General features: G+C 42.5%; 2 protein-coding genes across 8 annotated transcripts in view; one reads left to right on the forward strand and one right to left on the reverse strand.

Annotated features, from left to right (window-relative positions):
* Nucleotides 1-4,517: 4,517 nt before the first annotated feature.
* LOC144893337 (uncharacterized) lies at nt 4,518-17,171 on the forward strand. Its single transcript, XM_078783759.1, has 4 exons — nt 4,518-4,602; nt 5,877-6,215; nt 6,449-6,733; nt 15,174-17,171. The coding sequence occupies exons 1-4, from the start codon at nt 4,528-4,530 to the stop codon at nt 15,291-15,293; spliced, it is 819 nt and encodes a 272-aa protein (XP_078639885.1). The 5' UTR covers nt 4,518-4,527; the 3' UTR covers nt 15,294-17,171.
* A 1,224-nt stretch (nt 17,172-18,395) lies between these two features.
* The window catches only part of LOC137432940 (ethanolamine-phosphate phospho-lyase), a gene marked incomplete in the record, with an annotated part of 103,347 nt that continues 96,071 nt past the window's right edge, over nt 18,396-25,671 (reverse strand). For 3 of the 7 annotated variants that reach the window (XM_078783751.1, XM_078783753.1, XM_078783758.1), the window contains 1 exon segment: nt 24,547-24,658. In XM_078783751.1, the coding sequence (XP_078639877.1) occupies nt 24,629-24,658 (30 nt within the window). 7 annotated transcript variants of the gene reach the window in all.

Consider the following 25,671-nt stretch of genomic DNA (forward strand, 5'->3'; position numbering starts at 1 on the left):
CAAACCAACGCATCCGCAAAAGCAACGCATCCGCCAAAGCAACGCATCCACCAAATCAACGCATCCGCCAAACCAACGCATCCGCCAAACCAACGCATCCACCAAACCAACGCATCCGCCAAGCCAACGCATCCGCCAAACCAACGCATCCGCCAAACTTACACATCTGCCAAACCAACACATGCGTAAAAACAACGCATGTGCCAAACCAACACATCCGCCAAACCAACACATCCGCCAAACCAACACATCCGCCAAGCTAAAACATCCGCAAAACCCACGCATCAGCCAAACCAACTCATGCGCCAAACTAGCACGTGCGCCAAACCAACACATGCGCCAAACCAACACATCCGCCAAACCAACGCATCCGCCAAACCAACGCATCCGCCAAACCAACGCATCCGCCAAACCAACGCATCCGCCAAACCAACGCATCCGCCAAACTTACACATCTGCCAAACCAACACATGCGTAAAAACAACGCATGTGCTAAACCAACACATCCGCCAAACCAACACATCCGCCAAACCAACACATCCGCCAAGCTAAAACATCTGCAAAACCCACGCATCAGCCAAACCAACTCATGCACCAAACTAGCACGTGCGCCAAACCAGCACGTGCGCCAAACCAACACATGCGCCAAACCAACGCATCCGCCAAACCAACGCATCCGCCAAACCAACGCATCCGCCAAACCAACGCATCCGCCAAACCAACGCATCCGCCAAAGCAACGCATCTGCCAAATCAACACATCTGCCAAACTAACACATGCGCCAAACCAATGCATCCCCCAACGCAACCCATCCGCCAAAGCAACGCATCCACCAAATCAACGCAACCGCCAAACAAACACATCTGCCAAACCAACACATCTGCCAAACCAACACATCCACCAAACCAACGCATCCGCCAAACCAACGCATCCGCCAAACCAACGCATCCGCCAAACCAACGCATCCGCCAAACCAACGCATCCGCCAAAGCAACGCATCCGCCAAATCAACACATCTCCCAAACTAACACATGCGCCAAACCAACGCATCCCCCAACGCAACCCATCCGCCAAAGCAACGCATCCACCAAATCAACGCAACCGCCAAACAAACACATCTGCCAAACCAACACATCTGCCAAACCAACACATCCATCAAACCAACACACCCGCCAAACCAACTCATCTGCCAAACCAACACATCCGCCAAACCAACGCATCTGCCAAACCAACACATCCGCCAAACCAACGCATCCGCCAAACCAACACATCTGCCAAACCAACACATCCGCCAAACAATCACATCCGCCAAACCAACACATCCGCCCAACCAACACACCCGCGAAACCAACACATGTGTGAAAACAAAGCATTCGCCACACCAACGCATTCGCCAAGCCAACGCATCCGCCAAGCCAACGCATCCGCCAAACCAACGCATCCGCCAAAGCAACACATCCGCCAAAGCAACGCATCCGCCAAAGCAATGCATCTGCCAAAGCTACGCATCTGCCAAACCAACACATCTGCCAAACCAACACATCTGCCAAACTAACACATGCGCCAAACCAACGCATCCGCCAAACCAACGCATCCGCCAAACTAACGCATCCGCCAAACCAACACATCCTTCAAACCAACGCATCCGCCAAACCAACGCAGCCGCCAAACCAACGCATCCGCCAAACCAACGCATCCGCCAAACCAACAAATCCGCCAAACTAACACATCTGCCAAACCAACACATGCGTTAGAACAACGCATCCGCCAAACCAACGCATCCGCCAAACCAACACATCCTTCAAACCAACACATCCGCCAAACCCACACATCCGCCAAACCCACACATCCGCCAAACCAACACATCTGCCAAACTAACACATCTGCCAAACTAACACATCTGCCAAACCAACACATCTGCCAAACTAACACATGCGCCAAACCAACGCATCCGCCAAACCAACGCATCCGCCAAACTAACGCATCCGCCAAACTAACGCATCCGCCAAACCAACGCATCCTTCAAACCAACACAGCCGCCAAACCAACGCATCCGCCAAACCAACGCATCCGCCAAACCAACAAATCCGCCAAACTAACACATCTGCCGAACCAACACATGCGTTAGAACAACGCATCCGCCAAACCAACGCATCCGCCAAACCAACACATCCTTCAAACGAACACATCCGCCAAACCCACATATCCGCCAAACCCACACATCCGCCAAACCAACACATCTGCCAAACTAACACATCCGCGAAACCAACACATCCGCGAAACCAACACATCCGCCAAACCAACACAGCCGCCAAACCAACGCATCCGCCAAACCAACGCATCCGCCAAATCAACGCATCCGCCAAACCAACTCATGCGCCAAACTAGCACGTGCGCCAAACCAACACACGCCAAACCAACACATCCGCCAAACAAACACATCCGCCAAAACAACACATCAGTCAGACCAACAAATCGGTCAAACCAACACATCGGTCAAACCAACCCATCGGTCAAACCAACCCATCGGTCAAACCAACACATTGGTCAAACCAACACATCGGTCAAACCAACCCATCGGTCAAACCAACCCATCGGTCAAACCAACACATCGGTCAAACCAACACATCCGACAAACCAATGCGCCAACGGATCAACTGCTTATCTCTATGGAAGCAGATTTGAGATGATGAGTCATTGGTCAGATTGTGAAGAGTTTTAATGGAATCGGAAACCTTTTCTTAACCCGTCCGGAGCGCAGCAAGAGATGGTGTTTTGTAATCTCTTCTGTGTGTCTGTATATATGTGTGTGTGTGTGTGTGTGTGTGTGTGTGTGTGTGTTTGTGTGTATATGTGTATTGTGTATGTGTGCGTGTGTGTGTGTGTCTCTTTGTGTTTGTGTGTTTGTGTGTATATGTATTGAAATACTGTTCAAAGCTAAATATTGAACAGTATTTTACGCATCATTGTGTAATATATCATTCTCAAAATGTTATTGGCACCTATTATTTTTCCTCCAACAATCTCAAGAAAGGGATGACAAAACCATATGTGCCTCATATATCAGGTATATATGGAGTATCAGGCAATGTATGGAGTATCAACCTCATATATCAGGCAATGACAGAGTAATAATAATATAATTATCTGTATTGCACCTCCGTTTCCTTTTTCCCTTATGTTTTGCAGCGGCATGGTTTACCTTGGGTTCACATGGGGGTGGTATGAAAAGGGGGTTATACACAGTGCCCATTTCAATCTATGACCGTGGAGGGACCGGAGGTCCACAGGACCTCTCTCTTTGTGTTTGTCGCTGTGAGAGGGGCATCTGTCCACCGAGTGAACTCGACCTTCTCTCAGCGAGTCCGTCTGGCATTATTTACACCCCACCAGCAATTCCATTGCCTCCTTTCCAGATCCCACCACCTCCAATTGTCGCAGGTCCACCAGCTTCCTTCAACCCTTTCATTGTACCTCAACCTCCACATGCTGCAGGTACCGTGACTCACACATGGGGCTACAGTGGACCAAATCACTCTGCGATTGTGGGTGGAGTGCTGGCCTGCTTGTCATTGCTTGTATTAGGTGAGCTCTTAGTGGTGTATTTTATTTACATCTGGTACAACCAGTACTTTTGTATTCTTTGACAATCCACCACTGAGGAGTAAACTGGGCTGTCCAAGATGGTGAAAGTTCTGAGAAAAGGGTTTTGAAGGTGAAGTTCCCCTTTATAATCCCAATCAAATCTCATTGAGCAAAGATCACTATCAGTTTCAAGTATTTTGTTGAAAATTGTCGTTAACTTTGATAGAGTAGAGTAAGGTGGGGCAAGAGTGCATGACAGTAAAGGTTAGGGTAGATGCACTGCATCACCAACCCTGGTGTTTCGCATGCGGGGCAAGGAATCCGATGTGTGTCCCATCCACCAGAAGGACATTAAGATGGAGGATTCTCACCCCCGCAGAACCCCACATCTTCCTCAATCTTTTTCTTCCGTACATTGAACATTTTTTCACTTGAAATTACCCACAATACTGTCAGCCCTCTGGTGCAGACATTCAGAATAGTGAGTCAATAACGAGGTCCAATGAGGATGTGGTTGTATGTTGAGAGGGTGGGAAGAGAATTGGCGTGCAATCTTTCCTGCCAAGGACATCTTGTTCCACCTCACACTACATTAGTGCCGCTAACTCAATTTTGGCAATAGACGTGGGATTATCATGTTTACCTCTCAGAGGCTCAATTATAATGCTGTGCTTGGCACTATACTCCTGCACCTTCCCTCTTTTCACAACTTTTCACCCAAAATTTAAAGATTGCTTGGCTTCGTCTTGTCAGCCCTAAAAAAAAAACTTTTCAGTACTCTTGTCATGTCCACAACCTTCTTGTTTTATAGCGCTTATTGGAGGCCTCTACTGCCTTCGGAAACGAAGTTCCACTCCACAATTTAACAACCTCCTGCTGTACACCAAAGAGATGAGTGGAAAGAAGAGAGGCTCGGGGTTGGGCCTGAGAAAAGGTGGTGGTATGGGGCTGGTCGGAGGATGCTCAGTGGGCTCCATCTGTGCATACAATGACGAAGGAGGTGGACAGGCAAACATGGTAACTGCCACTTTTGAGGAGCATATAATGCCAATGGATAATGGAAAAATGATTTTTTTAAATCAAATGCAATGTTCAACCTTTCTGTATATATTTGCTAATTACTATTATTTTGATAATTATTTTTGAGCAACGTGTCAATATTTTTTACCTGCGATGTGTCGCCAGTCTACAAGAACTCTGCATGGCTGTTGTTGTTGTAGTTCTTGTTAGAGGTCGATTTTTGAAATGTGCTCCCATTGGTCGGGCAACTGCCGAAACCCACCCACATTTGTCACTTGACTCCATCCTCCTTCCCACCGTGGCACCCAGATTAAATAACATGGCCACCATCTTGGTTTTCCGGTGGGCCTAAGACACCAGGCCTGTAGGCCTCTGCTGATTATACACTGCCTGGGTTTGTTGCGTCAGATTTCCATTGGCTTTGTTTCAGTCGAGTGTTACTCATGATGAGATACCGAGAAAAATCGAATCATATGTGGAATAAAAATTATTCGTATGGTTTAATCAAGAGGAGTTGAGTCGACAGAGGAGGCAAAATGTATATATATATTTGTGTCGCATGTTGTGACCACAGTGCGGTCATTTTTGGTGATATGTTTTCAGGACATACAAAGATCCGGCATACACTTGTGGACATTTTAGCTTTTAGGAATGAGCAGAAATGGTGGGAGGGTGCCTAATGTAAATATAAATTAAAATGCATTTCCTTCAATTAGCTTGACTAGCAACGGTACCTGCCCTACGGGAGGGGCTTCAATTGGGAGGCCCAAATAAAAAGGCAAAATATCAGAAATTGAAGGCTTTTTTTATATTAAACGATTCATATAAACATCCGTTAAATCATATCACACGCAAATCATCAAAATCTAAACAGTATTTGTAGAATTTCAATAAAAGCCACATCACTGTTTATATCGGTAAATATTATTCCATCGTGTTTGGAAAGGCTGGAAAATTTGAAAATTGGAAAAATTCCCGGAAATTGGAAAAATTGGAAAATTGTAAAAAAAAAATGGGAAAACAATACAGCCTATTTTACTCCAGGGGGTCCCAGGATTACCCACCCAAAATTTTGTTGCGATCCGTTCAGCTGTTTTTGCAGTACCTTTGAACGGACAGATGGACATTTGGTGAATTATAGTAAGATTACAACTCAAATCATGCAATCTAGTGAACTCATTAATTTCTGGTCTTAAATTGGAATAACACTAATTTGTTTTTGCTGAATATAACTTTTTGACAAGTGAATTGACACGATGTGGGTATTTCAGGACAATGTGGTGTTATGTGAAACCCTGACGAAAACCGATATGCAGCGTTCTACTGGATCACTTCCAGGGCCTAAAATGGCTCTGAGTGAGGTGGTCTCCTCCGATCCAGCGCATCCAATCAACAGTCATCTGTCAAGGGCGTCCAGTCTCAGTTCCCACCATAGCCTTCTGCCCTTTCAGTTTTATGCGTACAAACACGATCCGGCTCCCATTTTGGGATCCGCAGATTTTATTGGTTCTTCGCCTTCCTTCCTTCATGGGTCTTCACACATTGTTGATTCCAGATTGAGGCCTATATATGACTGCCACTGGCTTGATGCAGCCCCCAGTCCTGAAGAGGTATGCCAATTTTTCATCTCAACTTTTAAAATTATATTATTGAGGCTGAAAAATATTGCAATTGCTATAAATCTTTTTGACCCTCAAATATACATACACATAGTGATGTATAAATAAATTAGACAGACACCAAAGTGATAAATCTTTTTAACCATAAAAGTGATGCACAGTACCATCATAATCTATTTCCTTGTCATTTCTTACTTCTAACTATTTTGACTTATCCTCTGCAGACCTTCACGTCAACTCTTTCCTTCATCAGAGGTCTTTCTACAGAGCCTGAGAGTCCTCCAACGATATCCCCAATACCACAGGCCTTTACTTATCCCCAACCATGTGGTCCTTTTGCCAGAAATCCTGTTACTACATTAGGGGCTTACAGCCGAGACAGATCAGCCACTCTGCAAATGGAAAATGAGAATTTCATTGCTTCTCGTGATCAGAGAGGTCTCCAAGTGCAAGAACATTCCACGGTACTTCAAGATAGGCCATGGCCTATTGAGATTCTTTTGACAGAGGTGAGATAGTTTTGATTGACTATCTGTTAAAACAACACACTATATCACAACTATCGGGGACACCTCTTCACGGTGGTTGCACCCACCAACATAGGTCGGAGTCAAATCTTCCCCATTCTTTCCTGCTGCCCGGTCAGAGTGCCGATTGGTCCCCATGGACTGGTCCTTTCCCTCTTGTCTCTGTCTGTCTGTCTGTCTGTCTGTCTCTTCTCTCTCTCTCTCTCTCTCTCTCTCTCTCTCTCTCTGTCGCCTGCGGTGTCATGGCGTCTGCTCGTGTTTTGGCCTCGTCGCTCCGTGCTCGTGATTTGTATCTTTACCCTCCCCTTATCTCTTCTCACCTGTGTGCCATCTTTTGTGTATCCCCCTTCCACGTTATCATCCCTTCCCCCCTTTTGAGAGTGAGAGAGTGAGGGAGCACACGTGGTGAGACCGGTAAAGGTTCCCCCTTATGGCGGTTCCCTCTTCGGTTTTTTCGCTTCGTGTTACAAATCATTATACTTTCTACCGTTTCTTTTTTCGTAAATATTTTTATTTTTCGTTTGTTTACTGGAGCTTTTTGGCTTCATTAACCCTTTATACATTTATCCTTTGTTTAAACGTGGAAACGATGGTGGATAGCTCTCGTTACACGTCTCTTGAAGCGCTAACCCGAAAGCACGGGTTAGTTTGTTCACCTCCGTCGGTAATCGACGTCGAGGCCATTATCCTTGCCGTCGGAGAGATAATCGGTTTGGATAATGTAAAAGCGGCTTCTCGCATGAATAAACGTGTGGTAATCTTTGTTTCCACAGTGCCCTTGGTTGCTCAAATAGTCGAGCATGGGCTTTTCTTTGCTCCCGACGTGTTTGTTCAGGTATTCGCACTCGACACGCCGGCAGTTCGGGTTTCTCTCTCTAATGCTCCTCCGTTCCTTAAGAACAAAGACCTGGTTACTGAACTAAACAAACTTGGTTCTGTCGTCTCTTCAGTTACTATGGTTCCTATACGAGGGAAAGTTAACAGTTTAAAACACGTCATGTCCTTTCGTTTATATGATTTTACTGCGTGGTGTAACCTCTTTAAAAGCGGTATTGCCCTTCAAGGTCGAAGGTCACACTTATCGGGTCTTTGTCTCCACAGAGTCTCTAGTTTGTTTTGAGTGTGGTAAATATGGTCATTTAAAAGACTCGTGCCCGAAAAAGTCCACGGATAGAGTCACTAGCCTGAATGGTGATGAACAGCAGGGCTCTACTGAGATCGTTGTCGATGATGTAAACAATATGGATGGTGCTGACACAAACCCCATTGTAGACAAACAGAGAACCAGGAAAATAACCCTCTCACCTTCTAGCGACCTCAACGCGCCTGACAATAAGGTCTTGGCCTGTCCTCCAACCTACGCTCAAGTGGTTAGTGAAGGTAACGATGGAGCGCAAACTCCTCCTCAGCAGTTGCCTCCAGTTGAGGTAATTCCTCAACCTCCTCTGCCTTCAGAATATTCTGAGGGTAATGTGATAAATGCTGAAAATGTATGTGTTGGCCAGACAGCACCTGAGTCTCTCCGGTGTTCTGAGGGTAAACCTCCATGTGAGGTTGAGCCTCCATGTGTGTCCTTTGCTGAAGCTTGTGTTGATTGTGCCACCCCTCCCTCTGTGGGGAGTGGTGAGTGTGTGGGAACTAGTGATCCGTCTGTGATTAAATCCTCCATTGAGGCAGCTGAGCCTTGTTAAGCTCATGGTCAGCAGGGTGATAGTGTTGAAGTCTCAGATTGTCGCGTTGATGAGCCCGTTGCTTCAGCAATGGACTCAATACAACGATTGTGACTCTGATGGGGGTTCTTCCGTTGCCTCACTGAGTGATGGTGAGGCCGACTTCTCATCGGAGCATGTCTCTGGAGGCTCCGTCCCTCCTGCTGAAATCGTGGATTTCCTACAAAAAACTTACCGTAAAAAGCGCGTGAAAATCTGCGATTTCTTTGTTGATACTCACGCCTTCATTATTGGAGCTCAGGAAGTTGTACAACAATCTGCGGCCCTTCATATTTCTGATAAATCACTGAAAAGACTTAAGAGGTACCTTGTCACAGCAAGGAAAGAATTAAACCTGTAATGGCTGTGTTGCTGCCTATGTTTTTATGAACATAGCCAGTTTGAACATTAATGGTGGGTGCAGTCAGCTGCGTAGGTCCCAAACTGTGCAATTAGCCAGGAGGGAAAAGATTGATGTACTTTTATTGCAAGAAACTCGTGCCACTGCAGACTGCATGGCTGATTGGCAGCATCAGCTGATTGGCACTTGGTTTTTTTAGTAATACAGATTCTGTGAGTGCGGGTATTGCTTTTTTTGTCAGTACACGTTTGTCTGTCTCCCCCCCCCCCCCCCCCCCTATCCTTAAGGAAATCGTACCAGGCTATCTTGCCTCTGTAGAGTTTGAATACAATCAGAAACGATTTATATTTGTTAACATCTATGCTCCAGATAGAGGAACTTTTTTTAATCAGTCCTTTAATTTCCTGAGACACCTCTCTTCTGATACGTTGTTGTGCTTAGGGGGTGACTTTAACTGTACTTTAAACCCAACTTTAGATAGGAACAGTGCAGAGCCACATCCAGCTTCAAGTAGGCCTCTTTCCAATATAATTTCGCGGCATGACCTCAACGATGTATGGCGGCAACAACACCCAAACCTGCAGCAATTTAGCTGGTGCCGGGTTTTACTAAATCATCTTTCACTTGCTCGTCTTGATAAATTTTATATTCCTAACTCTGCTATCAACCTTGTGACATATACGGCTATTGTCCCTTCAGGCTTCTCTGATCATTCTTTGGGAAAACTGTGCTTTTCTTTTCCTCGTTTCAAACGCCGCACCTGGTATTGGTCTTTTAACACCTCACTTCTGAGCGATCCTTTCTTTAAATCATCCTTTGTGGTTTTTTGGTACAAGGTTGTGTATTTCCAACATCGTTTCCAAAATCTCTGTCAGTGGCAGATCCGTGTTTTCTGTCAGCAATACAAAACCAATTGCTCTCAAAGTAAACAATTATGTATTGATGCCTTGAAACAAGAAATTCTATGATTTCAGGAAGATGCTGAGGTCCTCAGTGATGAAAGACGGTGTCAACTCCTCTTTGAAAAACAAACTCTGCTTAAGGAATTAATTCAAGAAAATGGTATTGGTGCCTTAGTCAGGCTGAGAGTGAATGGTTTACTGTCCTCAGACACATGTTGTAAAGATTTCTTTAAGTTTGAGAAGACGACGAAGGCGAGCCAGCAAATGCTTAGTCTTCGGGCTAGTGATGGGCATATTCTTAGTGATAATACGGAGATTGTTCATTTTGTTCGGTCTTATTTTGAGAATGTGTTTTCCTATAAGCCTAATGATGTGCCTGCAATGCAGAATATTACGACCAATTTACCGCAGATAGATGAGCATCAGCGGCATGTCTTGGATGAGAACATTACTCTCGGTGAACTTAAAACTGCGCTAGATGACCTTGCTGATCATAAGGCTCCTGGTTTTGATGGGCTACCAGCTGAATTTTATAAAACCTTTTGGGACATGCTTGGTCCTGCTTTGCACTCAGTGTTTTTATACAGTCTGCGTGAGGGATTGCTACCCCTTAGTTGTCGACGTGCAGTTGTTTGCCTTATCCGTAAGAAAAACGATTGCAATTGATACAGAACTGGCGCCCAATTTCTCTTCTCTGCACAGATTACAAGATTTTTGCCAAAGCGCTTGCTAACCGTGTAAAGACTGTTTTAAGCACAGTTATACATCAGGATCAATCGTACTGTGTTATGCACAGATCTATGCACGATAACATTTTTTTGGTACGAGACCTGTGGGATGTGTGTGCATTTCAACTACAACATACCGGTCTCTTTTTTATTGACCAAGAAAAGGCTTTTGACTCTGTTAATCATGAGTATTTGTTTCACATTTTAAAGCAATTTGGTTTTGGGGCATCTTTTATTTCTTATGTATCCTTATTGTATAATCACATTTTTAGCTTGATTAAAATCAATGATGGTCTCTGTTCACCTTTGCGGATTGGGAGGGGAATTCGGCAAGGTTGTCCCTTATCTGGAATCTTGTACTCTCTTTGCATTGAGCCTCTTTTGATTCGTTTACGATCTTGTCTTATGGGCTTTTCAGTGACTCCATCAGAAAAGCCCGTTGTCATTTCGGCCTATGCTGATGATGTATGTGGTGCTGTTCACAGCAGTAATGACAGCTCTGCTCTGCTCTGCTATTCACACACAATCACAGCTCTGCGATTTGAGTGTCTATGGGTCTACTCTCAAGCATGTACAACGCAAATTAATTGGTCGAAATGCAAAGCAGTTTGGGTCGGCGGTACGCCACCTTCTGCCCTTCCAATTCTTCCTATGAATTTGACATGGGGAAAAGAAGGTGTGAAATACCTCGGTGTTTATCTTGGAACCCCTGGGTTTGTCAAAAGGAATTGGGATGGTTTGCTCCACAAAATTAGCAATAAATTAAACAGATGGAGAGGAATTTTGTCGACCTTGTCTTTCCGAGGTCGTGCCCTGGTCATTAACAACCTGGTGGCCCCTCTCTTATGGCATAAAATGATTGCCTTGCAGCCACCTGCAACGTTGGTGTCATCAATCCAAAAATGTTAACTTGACTTCTTTTGGGATGGCAAACACTGGCTAAAGCCAGAGACTATTTGCCTTCCACTGGCAGAAGGAGGTCATGGACTTGTGGACATTCTTTGTCAGGTGATGGCCTTCCGAGTCTCTACAGCTCGTCGTTTTATATTTCTGGAGGCCTTGCCCTGGAAATCTACTGCAAACTGTATACTAAAACAAGCCGGCATGCTTGGGTACAATTGTGAACTCTTCCTCATGGAGCTGCAACATGTCGATGCTTCGCTGCTCCCTGACTTTTACCAAGATGTCTTGAACGTCTGGCGGTCCATTTCAGTAACTCGGCAAATGGGGACGTACAACAGTGAAAGGTTCCTCCGGGAACCCCTTTTCTACAATGCCCTCTTTCCTGCTATTCCTCGCTCACGTGCTTTTGTGCAACGTTTTGTGAGTGCTGGCGTGAAAACGACTCGGGACCTTCGTGACTGTAACAGGAATAGTTGGTTCTCCGCAGGACATCTTCAAGTAAGAACTGGTATCAGATCTTTGAGGGGCGTAGCCAAGGTCCTACAGGAAATCCTGTGTGTTTTTAGGCACTTGGGCCTGAGCTCAACCGCCAACATTGGTGACCACCATACACCACCACAGATCTGTGCTAGCTCTAGCCTGCCGGCTGATAGCGCCACAACATCTATCTTGTTATCCTCATCGCCACTTTCCAGCAAGGATGAAAAGAGACTGTATCGTTTGTGTATTTCAGTCCGGTTTCCCTCGTTACAGCCTCTTTCTTTTGGGGCTCGATGGAAAGAGAAACTGCCTTCTGGGTCTCCCTCCCATCCGCAATGGTCTGCAATGTATGTTTCACCGATTGTTAAAAGGACTGGTGATATTGCTTGGAGACTCGCCCATATGGTGTTGCCCTCCAATGTTTTATTACATCGTTTTAATGAGGATAATTCAGCGGAATGCCCTTTTTGTATGATTTCTGAAGACCTTTTCCATGCTTACGTAGATTGTGCAAGACTCTCTCCCTTCTTTGGTTTTTTCTCAACTTTTTTTAATCGTATGAACTTTTCTTTTTCTACACGGGTTTTTATTTTTGGAATACCACTTAGTTACAAAAAACGCCGAGACTGCTCTTATTAATTTCTTAATTTCTATTGGAAAATTAGCAATCTACAAGACAAGAAAAGCAAAGCTCCTGGCAAATGCTGATATTTTATGTGATGTGGTAATTGTGTTTAAGGCTCTGGTCATGGCAAGGTTACGCTTGGAATTCTCTTTTTGCCAAATGAAAGATGATTTACAAACCTTTGTGGAAAAATGGTGTGTTTTGTAAACTTGATCATGGTTTGTTAAGTTTTTTATTTTAGTGCTTGGTGTTTTTATTGTTGTTGTTCGGCTGCACATGTTTTGAATTGTGGTGACTTTATTATTTGCATGACTTGTGTGGTTTTCTTACCTTTATAATAAAAGAGCTTCAAAAGTCTCTTTTTCTCTCTCTCTCTCTTTCTTTCTCTCTTTCTCTCTCTATTTCTTTCTCTCTTTCTCTCTGTCTCTCTCTCTTTCTCTCTTTATTCTCTCTATTTCTTTGTCTCTTTCTTTCTCTCTATTTCTTTCTCTCTTTTTCTTTCTCTCTTTTTCTTTCTCTCTTTTTCTTTCTCTCTTTTTCTTTCTCTCTTTTTCTTTCTCTCTTTTTCTTTCTCTCTTTTTCTTTCTCTCTTTTTCTTTCTCTCTTTTTCTTTCACTCTTTTTCTTTCTCTCTTTTTCTTTCTCTCTTTTTCTTTCTCTCTTTTTCTTTCTCTCTTTTTCTTTCTCTCTCTTTCTTTCTCTCTTTTTGTTTCTCTCTCTTTCTTTCTCTCTCTTTCTTTCTCTCTTTTTCTTTCTCTCTTTATCTTTCTCTCTTTTTCTTTCTCTCTCTTTCTTTCTCTCTCTTTCTCTCTTTTTCTTTCTCTCTTTCTTTATTCTCTCTATTTCTTCTCTCTTTCTTTCTCTCTTTCTTTCTCTCTTTATTCTCTCTATTTCTTTCTCTCTTTATTCTCTCTATTTCTTTCTCTCTTTATTCTCTCTATTTTTTTCTCTCTTTATTCTCTCTATTTCTTTCTCTCTTTCTTTCTCTCTTCATTCTCTCTATTTCTTTCTCTCTTTATTCTCTCTATTTCTTTCTCTCTTTCTTTCTTTCTCTCTTTATTCTCTCTATTTCTTTCTCTCTTTATTCTCTCTATTTCTTTCTCTCTTTATTCTCTCTTTATTCTCTCTATTTCTTTCTCTCTTTATTATCTCTATTTCTTTCTCTTTATTCTCTCTATTTCTTTCTCTTTATTCTCTCTATTTCTTTCTCTCTATTTCTTTCTCTCTTTATTCTCTCTATTTCTCTCTCTCTTTCTTTCTCTCTTTATTCTCTCTATTTCTTTCTCTCTTTATTCTCTCTATTTCTTTCTCTCTTTCTCTCTCTATTTCTCTCTCTCTTTCTTTCTTTCTCTCTTTCTTTCTTTCTTTCTTTTTTTTTTCTCTCTCTCTATTCTCTCTCTCTCTCTCTCTCTCTCTCTCTCTCTCTCTCTCTCTCTCTCTCTCTTCTTCAAATACAAAACAAATACAAAAGTCTCTACATACAAAGTCTCTAAAAGGATACAAAAAGTCTCTCTTCTTTCTTGCTTTTTTTCTCTCTTTCTTTTTTCTCTCTCTCTCTTGCTCTCTCTATTTCTTTCTCTCTGTCTCTCTCTCTATTTCACTCTCTCTTTCTTTCTTTCTCTCTTTCTTTCTTTCTTTCTTTCTCTCTTTTTTTTTTCTCTCTCTCTATTTCTCTCTCTCTCTCTCTCTCTCTCTCTCTCTCTCTCTCTCTCTCTCTCTCTCTCTCTCTCTCTCTCTCTCTCTTCTTTCTTGCTTTTTTTCTCTCTTTCTTTTTTCTCTCTCTCTCTTGCTCTCTCTCTTTCTTTCTCTCTTTCTCTCTCTATTTCTCAATCTCTGTGGCTGTGGGGTAGCATCATCGGGCCAAAAACGATATAATGTTTTTGGCCCTTTGGTGACAGGATATCTCAAAATATTGTGGATGGATTTGGACGAAAGTTGTTGGGCCGGGTGTGTGTGTGACGAGGAACAATCGTTTCGATTTTTGTGAAGATCTGAATATGGATTTGGATATGGGAATTATTTAATTTTTAAGTGATTTGCCTTCACCATTGAATTGAATTGAATATGGCTAACCAGGCGGAGGTATGCTCTCCACTGAGTGCCGTTCTAATTCCATATCTTTTGACATCATGCACACACATGCAGACAGAGACATTAGACAACACCGTAGCTTCAGACAAATGTAACCGGTGACCTTGAGGGAAGTGACGTGACTTCCTGGTAGGGTACACTGTTGGTGCCAGCGACGCCATATTGTGACGTCGCTTTTCTCTTCGCAGTCGACGGGGAAATTGAGGCCAATTCTACCCCCTAAATGAGGGAGCAGTTGGTCTATGGTTTGATTCATCCAGGGTCAGAAATGGACGACCGACCTCCCTGACTCAGACAGAATAATCCCATCACAATGACACTGACTTACTGTTTTGTGTTTAGTGACACTTTTTTTCTCACAACGATGTGAAAGGCAATGCATTTTCCTTGAAGCTAAAGGACCAGACCGATGATTGACTAAACCCAAAATGGAGTATAATTAAAGGACCCAAAACGCATTCTTAAAATATTTTTCTACACCCAGAAACTCCTTTGGGGTCCAAATTCCCCAAGTACCATGAACACCTCCTTCGATACTTGCTGTCTTTATGAATATTGATGAATGATTTTCTGCCTACTACTATGATATCAAATGACGTCCCTGTTTTCTGTCTTCTCCAACAGCCTGTAGTGGATTCTTCTCTCCTGCCAGGCCTGAGTGGACTGGCTCAGGCCTGTTATGAAAACGCCATGGATCCTTCTACTCTGAAAGAGGAGCCAGCTATCTTGTTTCGTGAACTCTAATTAATTCCTAACATTATAAGGAAAGTGATGCTTAATGCCTTGAATACATACTTGCTCAGTTTCTTATAAAATGCAAGCAATCATGTAAAAAAACTTCTTAAAGTGCAACCTACTTTAGCCAATCCTATTAGTTCTTCATCGTACTCTCATCAGTTACCGAAGGAATCGGAGATGCTATTGTAATCGGTCTGTGTGTCAGTGAGTGTGTGAGTCCGCATGCAGATCTACATAACTATAGATCAATCACGTGAGTGTGTGAGTCCGCATGCAGATCTACATCACTACAGATCAATCATGTGAGTGTGTGAATCTGCATACAGATCTACATAACTATAGATCAATCATGTGAGTGTGTGAGTCCGCATGCAGATCTACGCTACCATAGATCATTAGATCAATCATGTGAGTGTGTGTCTGCATGCAGATCTACATAACTACAGATCAATCACGTGAGTGTGTGAGTCCGCATGCAGATCTACATCACTACAGATCAATCATGTGAGTGTGTGAGTCTGCATACAGATCTACATAACTATAGATCAATCACGTGAGTATGTGAGTCCGCAAGCAGATCTACATCACTATAGATCAATCATGTGAGTGTGTGAGTCCGCATGCAAATCTACGCTACTATAGATCAATCATGTGAGTGTGTGAGTCCGCATGCAGATCTACATTACTACAGATCAATCATGTGAGTGTGTGAGTCTGCATGCAGATCTACATCACTACAGATCAATCATGTGAGTGTGTGAGTCCGCATGCAAATCTACATCACTACAGCTCAATCACGTGAATGTGTGAGTCTGCATACAGATCTACATAACTATAGATCAATCATGTGAGTGTGTGAGTCCGCATGCAGATCTACATCACTACAGATCAATCATGTGAGTGTGTGAGTCTGCATACAGATCTACATAACTATAGATCAATCATGTGTGTGTGAGTCTGCATACAGATCTACATAACTATAGATCAATCATGTGAGTGTGTGAGTCTGCATGCAGATCTACACAACTATAGATCAATCATGTGAGTGTGTGAGTCTGCATGCAGATCTACGCTACTATAGATCAATCATGTGAGTGTGTGAGTCTGCATGCAGATCTACATTACTATCGATCAATCATGTGAGTGTGTGTCTGCATACAGATCTTGTTTGCTGGGGGCACTGCTGTGCCACTGATGCAGTGCCCCCTGTGTGCTAGAATTTGTCAGGGTGCCCAAGATAGCTTGCCTAGTCTTCACGAAGGACATTGTGTTATCTTTAACGTCCACCAACTAATGTCACCAGATTAACGTCTATCCGAAGGACGGCAAACACAATGATGAATCACCATGCCTGTGGAACAACAAGATGACAGTTTAAAACTCGGTCGGGATTCAAACCGACACAAGACAGCACGACGAGTGTGCGTACTGTTACTTGTACCCCCCTCACCCCTCTCCAAGTACCGATGAAATCTGTTAATATTCTGTTTGTGAGTGCTCATGTTATTTAAGGCCTTCTTTGAAGATAAACCGTGCTTGAATTTTGCTATGTTTTTTTTTTAAACTTCTCCCACTGGAGAGTTCATAGAACACCTTACCCCACACAGTATTGAGAAAAAGGACATGGGAAGGGTCTTTTAAACTCTTGCTTTGCGTTTCCGAGCATGATCTACATTTTCTACGTGCCACAGTTTGTCTCAATCTCGATGTTTCCCAACGCGGAACACACAAGCGGCACATTTGATTGGTCGAGATCGCGTAAAATGGCGTGATATTTTGTCCAAGCACTGATAAACTAGAGGTTTTTGGAACGCCTCCAAAGCGATTGGTTTTCTATTGTTCAAGCATGTAATCCAATTGAAATAAAATAAATGTTTTAATCTCGATCTCATTTAAGTGAAGCTATTAAAGCTATTAAAATTATTATTTTATTAATATTAAATATTAAATTAAATTAAATATTAAATATTAAATATTTATATTAAATTAAATTAAATTATTATTTAAATATTAAATATTAAATATTAAATATTCTATATTAAATACCTGTATTACCTGCTATTAAATATTAAAAGCTATTAAAGGCTGTAGAAAAAAAACAATGTTTTTTTACGAAGTTTACCGCCGTTGATGCAGCGTGTTTTACACCGCTTTATCTAACTCATACATTAGATCTTCGTTCCAGTTGTTTGTGTCCTTTATGATATCCTTAAAAACAGCAAGTTTCCTGCTTGAAATGATTTTCAATTGTTTTACTGCCGACCTTACTCTGTGTGCATGTGTGACTGGGAAGAGATTGCGTACAATTTGCCAAAGTATTGCTAAAACTGCAGGTCCATGTTTTTGTTTTTTTTCATTCATTTTCCGATTTGTGTTCTGCACTATTCAAAATAAAATAAATTGAGGATTGTTTGTTTGTTTGTTTGTTTTTCACTATTCAAAATATAATATTCGGTTGAAATGATGAAATGCAAGAAATGGGAAGCATCGACTGCAATTATTCCCACCTTCTTATGGGTTTGGCCAGGGACAAGTTTTTGGCCAAAGCCTTTCACGAACCGGCTGGCCAGGCCTACACTAAAGGTGGTTTGGGCAGTCATTTGTAGTTTGTTCAAGTTGCTGGTGATAACTCCGCCTACTCTTCGTGAAAGACACCGTGGAATATTTAACATCCATAAAAGACCAGTACAGGTGGGTAGACGACTCCTCCATCTTAACGTCCACCGAATGGAGGCGCACATATTGATCCCCAGCATGGCATGTAAAACACCAAGGTGACAGTTTATAGCTTGGTCGAGATTAGAACCCAGACGAGACAGCAAAATTAATCAAAAGCTATTAATAAAAGATTATGATTAAAATGAATAATCACAAATTCTCTGATAGTTCGAGTTCAGTCGTTTTGGTGGAATGCAAGGGGGCCCGAGAGGAATGCGAACTCACAACTGGCCTGAGTTCAAATCCCATACTTCTTTCTCATGGTCAGCAATTTTAAACTTAAACATATTTTATCAAAGCAAAATAAATATGAGATAAAGCAGCGAAATGATGACAACTACAATTTCCTTTAGACGATTCTTCAATTCAGTGGAATCCGGATTCATGAACTTCATGGTGCACTCTTAATTGTGAGCACATTTATTGCACAATTACATCATCGTACGTCTCAGGGTCGATAGATCCTTATACAAACCACGTGGACGATCAAAGGCACATTGATCAACTTGATGGGGTGCAAAGAAGTTGGAATTATAAACCATCAAAAACACACCAACATTGTAAATAACCTTAATTTCAACCACAAGTCGATTTGCTTTAAACTTTTATTCACCCCATGGTCGTTTCATGGTAAAAACTCGAGCAGCACTCAGTAGAGTGCAAAACTCCACCGGGCTCAATAGTTTACGTGTTGTTTCCCACTGACAGGCCAGATTTGGATTCGGACCTGAACCAAAATAGAATCTCTTGTTCTTGTCGCCAAACCAACTCATTCACCAAGTTTCGTCCGAATCGGTCCATAACTATTTGAGATATCGTGCGATATATCGATTTTAGCCCAATCACTTAATGATTAAGAATCACTTTAAAGAAATCTCTGATCCGGATTGGAATCTTCACCAAAGCGGAATCATTTCGTCTTTGTCACACACACAACCTGTCCACCAAATTTCGTCCGAATCTGAAATTTTTTGGAGATATCCTGTTCACAAACAGACAGGGGTGAAAACATTAACCTCCATCCACCTTCGGTGGCAGAGGTAACAAATCAATCTGGGAGCTTTAATTATAACGTTTATTGTCCCCCGTCGCACCGCGGAGCGAAAGGGGGACGATGGTGCGTGCGTCCGTGCGTGCGTGCGTAAGCGAAGGACCGAATTCTAATTTGGTGTGTGGGTGCAACCCACGTCAAAATCCAAGATGGCCACCTCCATGTATGTCTGAAACTTGTGAGCGGAATATCTTGAAAAATAAGCGAAGTACCAACGTCTAATCTGGGTGTGTCGGTGTATCTACGCATAAGGAAGAACGCTATTGAAAATTGGATCGCCACGTCAAAATCCAAGATGGCCGCCACCATATATATATGTCTGAACCTTGTGAGTGAAATATCTTGAAAAATAAACGAACTACTAACTTCTAATCTGGTGTGTGGGTGTATCTACGCATAAGGGAGAATGCTATTGAAAATTGGGTCGCCACGTCAAAATCCAAGATGGCCGCCTTGCGTCTTCCACTTTGTCAACTCACATCACTTCACCGACGGGGGACCGAGGCATAACGCTTGTTTTTAATTCAGACCATAATGTGGTGACTGTTTCGTGCAGATTTTCTTGATTTTGAGAAGTCCTCCAGCTTTGACTAAAAGGATATAACCGTCACCATTGTTTGTAGAATAAGGTCAAATAGCCTCAAATATTAAATTGAGGATATTATGGACCAGCCATTATCTCAGGTTAAAATTCAAGATGTTACATCATTGTGTTCAAGCAGAGAAATTCAATTGAAGGCATTAATTATCTTCGTCCTGAAAAGGATTCCAGGAAATTCAACAACGAGTAAATGGTACTCGATGCTGAATGGTGCAAGTTGACAATGTTGGAAACTTGAGGCTGGGATGTCAAATCGTGGGAGATCCAGTTCAGGGAAGAGAAGTCATCTTTGACTTGGTGTCCGACGTCCAATATTCTCCTTTGTTTCTCTTGGCCTGACTGATGTAGTTTTACTGAAGAAACATCAGGACATGCTGTCAAAATCGAATATTCTAGTTTGTAAGTTTGCATTTACTATAATCAGGACATTTCTTTATCTGAAATTAAAGATACAGGACCCGGTCAGTGAGGCACACTTGTGACCAGGTGTGTTTTGATTGATATATATATATATATATATATATATATATATATATATATATATCTATATTATAATAGCCGTAGATGATTCTGTCTGTCTGTCTGTCTGTCTGTCTGTCTGTTGGGCGTCTGTCCGGGGTGTGGCTTACTCGGTTTGCAGAGTAGCTCCACCCATTCTGGGAGTGGCTTCATATAATTATAAACAAATATCCACCATTTTATTAACTCGCATAGCTTTGAGGCCTGTTTTGTAGGCCCGTGGTGTCTTGCTCTCTCTCCCAGTTTTATTTCAAATCAAATTCGATATATCATTTCATTTTTCACAGTCGCTAACATAGTTTTAGACTCGGTTGAAAAAAAACGGGAAGAAAATCCAATGAAAGTTGCCCTTTATAGAACGAAATGAATTCTCAAACGCCTGTAACTTCAAGGCCATTGAGTCTCTCTCACGCCTTTATCTCCAATCTCACTCACCATATGATTTCATTTTTATCGATGGTTTTAGACTCGGTGTCAGCAATAATTGAGAACATTCCACACACGTGGGAAAATGCAGAGATATATTTTTTAAAATCGCGTCATGGTGTATCATACACCGCCCAACATGACACCAACGGCAACGTGTCGATATATATATTAAAAATTCGGTTTTGCTTTTCCGTTAAGATATATTACTTTTTCGTTTGATGACAGTCGTCACAAAAACGTCAACAATGATGCCGACATATATTTCTTCGTTTTTATTTCATTCAACATTATTAGCCGGAAGTAAAATATGTTTCAGGAAATTACTGAGAGATATTTCTTCGTTTTTTTAATTAGTTATGTGCGCATACACTTTAAACAGGTTTATTTGAAATCTTTAATTTTCCACAAACATTCCACACACGCGGGAAAATGCAGAGATATATTTTTAAAAATCGCGTCATGGTGTATCATACACCGCCCAACATGACACCGACGGCAACGTGGCGATATATATTAAAAATTCGCTTTTGCTTTTCCGTTAAGATATATTACTTTTTCGTTTGATGACAGTCGTCACATAAACGTCAACAATGATGCCGACATATATTTCTTCGTTTTTATTTCATTCAATATTATTATCCGGAAGTAAAATATGTTTCAGGAAATTACCGAGAGATATTTCTTCGTTTTTTAAAATTAGTTATGTGCGCATACACTTTAAATAGGTTTATTTGAAATCTTTAATTTTCCACAATATAATTTACTTGCCATTTATCATTTGATGATTACGAGACAAATTCCTCTTGAGGATCGTGACAATTCATGCGCTGCGTGGAAACTTCTATTTCCAAAATGAATGAGACGATCGATGAAGAATGCAGACTTGAACAGGATGCAGCAAGAAAACGAATGAGACGAGCGAACGAGTCCATCGACGAACGTCAATGCAAACTTGCGGGGTCACCCGTGGGAATCCCACGGGCATGGATGTGTGTGACATTTCGACATATTAAGTTAGATGCTGCACATTCATTTTTACAAAATGGTTACTGGCAAGTCATCAGATCCAGAAATGGTGTAATGAACACAATTTATTTACGCGAAAGCAAGACGGCCCGATTTCCGATTCCGACGGGCCGACGGGCGAGACGGGCTGACGCGCCGACGGGTGAGACGGGCCGACGGGTGAGACGGGCCGACGGGCGAGACGGGCCGATTTGGAGCAAGAAAAAGAACGAGACGGGAGAAAAACGAGAGAAACGAGACGGGGAAAGCCGATTGGAGAGGCGAGTGAGGAGCGATTGGAGAGGCGAGTGAGGAGCGATTGGAGAGGCGAGTGAGGAGCGATTGGAGAGGCGAGTAAGGAGCGATTGGAGAGGCGAGTGAGGAGCGATTGGACAGGCGAGTGAGGAGCGATTGGACAGGCGAGTGAGGAGCGATTGGACAGGCGAGTGAGGAGCGATTGGACAGGCGAGTGAGGAGCGATTGGACAGGCGAGTGAGGAGCGATTGGAGAGGCGAGTGAGGAGCGATTGGAGAGGAGAGTGAGGAGTGATTGGAGGGGAGTGTGAGGCGCGATTGGAGAGGAGTGTGAGGCGCGATTGGAGAGGAGTGTGAGGCGCGATTGGAGAGGAGTGTGAGGCGCGATTGGAGAGGTGTGTGAGGCGCGATTGGAGAGGAGTGTGAGGCGCGATTGGAGAGGAGTGTGAGGCGTGATTGGAGAGGAGTGTGAGGCGCGATTGGAGAGGAGTGTGAGGCGCGATTGGAGAGGAGTGTGAGGCGCGATTGGAGAGGAGTGTGAGGCGTGATTGGAGAGGAGTGTGAGGCGCGATTGGAGAGGAGTGATTGGATGGGGAGTGTGAGGTGCGATTGGAGAGGAGTGTGAGGCGCGATTGGAGAGGAGTGTGAGGCGCGATTGGAGAGGAGTGTGAGGCGCGATTGGAGAGGAGTGTGAGGCGCGATTGGAGAGGCGTGTGAGGGATTGGAGAGGAGAGGAGTGTGAGGGATTGGAGAGGTGAGGGATTGGAAAGGAGAGGAGTGCTAGGTGGAGAGAGTAGAGTGTCAGGTGGGGACAGGAGAGTGTCAGGTGGAGAGGAGTGAGGGGTCACATATTATGTGAAATAAATAAATTGTGTTCATTACACCATTTCTGGATCTGATGACTTGCCAGTAACCATTTTGTAAAAATGAATGTGCAGCATCTAACTCAATATGTCGAAATGTCACACACATCCATGCCCGTGGGATTCCCACGGGTGACCCCGCTAGTATATATATATATATATATATATATATATACATATATATATATATATATATATATTGTTATGCTTTTTAGAACCTTCACTTGTAAATAATAATTCTTGTAAATAATTCTCTTCATTTAAAAAGGTTGCACCCATAGTTAGGAGGGCACCATAGGAACTTCTTCAGTTATTTCATTAGTATGTGTTTCAGGTAAGGATCTGTTTCCAATAGTTTGACTCTGCGTTGCATTAATCAAATAACCTAGGCCCCTTGTTCAATCCTGTTCATTTTGCGGCTTTACCCTCTCCAAATTGTATTGCCTGCCTCTGCCAGTCGCAGCCGCCTCAGCGCTCGTTTCAAACGCCATTGGCCACGCGGCCGAGTTGGAGAAGAAGGAGGAGGAGCGCCAGGAACGAAGGCGTTCATGTAAATGAACGAAGAACGTACATCAACGTGTCACGAAGGGAGGAGCCGGTGAACCCTCGCGACCAATCAGGGCCGAGGCGTGTTCACCGGTAGGCGGAGCGAAGCGCACGCGGTTTGATTTGCAAGGCGCGTAATATAAGCGCCGCGGTGGACTACTTCAAGAGATAAGCCAGGGAGAGAGAGAAGGAGTCGAACACCAAGAGATGAGCGGGAGACGAGGCAGATGAGACGAGAGCAAAGAGAGAGAGAGAGAGAGAGAGAGAGAGAGAGAGAGAGAGAGAGAGAGAGAGAGAGAGAGAGAGAGTCGGTCCGCTACCACGACGACATGAACCGCGCTGCTTGCCAGGTTTCACCGCGAACCAAAGCGTGGACCAGAGCGTGAGCTTGGAGCCGGACCTCGACGCCAGAGCCATCTGCCCGGACCTTCCTTCCCTGCCATCTGCCTTCTCTTCCTTCCTACCACTACCCTTTCGTGTAAGTCCATTTGCGATGTCCTGGGCGTGATAATTAAGAGTGTATAAGCTTGCCCTGTGTCCTTTTGCTCCTCTTGTATATGCCTTTCTTTCGTTTCCTCTTTTATTGTACAGTGTAGTAATAAATCATATTTGTTCTTCCATTTACTTTGGTTTCCTCTCATCCGATCGTCTTCGTGATTTCCCCATTGAGTACAGGTGGCACGATTAGAACCGCTCAGAATCGGGTTAGTTTTATTGCTATCGGCTCGAATCGCGGATTGCTAAACCGCTCGGCAATTTCCATCTGTCCGTGGTTCGAGCGGAAATTATCTCCCTGCTTTGCGGAGAGATTGGCAAGCAGGTATTTGGGAGCCCATCTTGACCAATCACCCTGGCCAATCTCAACCCCACAAAGGAGCGTGTAATTTCCAGGACTGGGGGGATCGGCCAGTGTAAAAGACAAGGGGATTAACCGCCCCCCCCCCCCCCCGGTAAGGGGAGCGCCGACCCCCGGATCCGCAACAATATATATATACTGTATATATATATATATATATATATATATATATATATATATATATATATATATATATAATATATATATATATATATATATATATATATATATATATATATATATATATATATATATATATATATATATATATATATATATATATATATATATATATATATATATTATATATATATATATATATATATATATATATATATATATATATATATATATATATATATGTATATAAATAAATAAATAAATAAATAAATAGATATATATGTATACACTGTATATCTACTAGATTAGAGAGCCGTTGGTCTGTGTGTGTGTCAGTCTGTGTCGCCATTTTTCTCAGAGATGGCTGAACGGATCTTGGTCAAACTTTCAGAGGTTCATCAGTGAATGCCTGGGGGTGTTTAGGCAAAAAAAATTTTTTTTGAAAAACAAAGTTCGTTTCTTTTGGGGGATTTAAAAAAAAATCGCTCTTATAGTGTCTAAGCCTTTTTCATTAATGACAGTTATATACAAGTACATATTCGCATAAATAAATACAAAACATCACTGAAAAATCACTCATGGAGTGACACTTGGCAAAAGAGAAAAAGGTAGAATGGCACTCAGTAGATCATCCTTTTGACTTCACAAGTAATTGGTGGTTGAATTATGTGACCTGATATGCCAATCTTCTTCAAATTAAGTTAATAGGATGAAAATTGACAATTTTAGAAATTCAGCCTATGTTGACCTTTTGGCCTATTTTGCTCTCAAAAATAGTTGGTGGTTGGTTTCAGTAAGCTGATATGCAAATCCGATTCAGACTACAAGTCAATCGGATGTAAATTGAGGATTTTAGAAATTTGAGAAAAGAGATTGACTTTAGGCCTATGTTGACCTTTTGGCTTATGTTGCTCTCCAAAATTGTTGGTGGTTGAATTCAATTAGCTGATCTGTAAATCCTATTCAAATTGCAAGTCAATCGGATGAAAATTGAGGATTTTAGAAATTTGAAAAGGTTGTTGACCTTGTGCCTATTTTGATGTTTTGGCCTAAGCCCTAAGTTGATCTCAAAAATAGTTGGTGGTTGAATTCAGTTTGCTGATATGCTATCCTATTCAAATTTCAAGTCAATCGGATGAAAATTGATGATTTTCGATATTTGAAAAGGTTGTTAACCTTTTGGCCTCTGTTGATCTCCAAAATAGTTGGTGTTTGAATTCAGTTTGCTGATATGTAAATCATATTCAAATTTCAAGTCAATCGGATGAAAATTGAGGATTTTAGAAACTTGAAAAAAAGTGGTTGACCTTTGGCCTATGTTGACCTCAAAAATATATAGGATTTTGTCAGACCACGAACTCTACCATTTGTTGAGGTTTCGTGAAGATCGGTTTAAAATTGTGACCTGTAGGCAAGTATAAG

Source organism: Myxine glutinosa, chromosome 8 (genome assembly GCF_964187855.1).
Source record: "Myxine glutinosa chromosome 8, kmMyxGlut1.1, whole genome shotgun sequence".
In the NCBI taxonomy this organism is placed as follows: Eukaryota; Metazoa; Chordata; class Myxini; order Myxiniformes; family Myxinidae; genus Myxine; species Myxine glutinosa.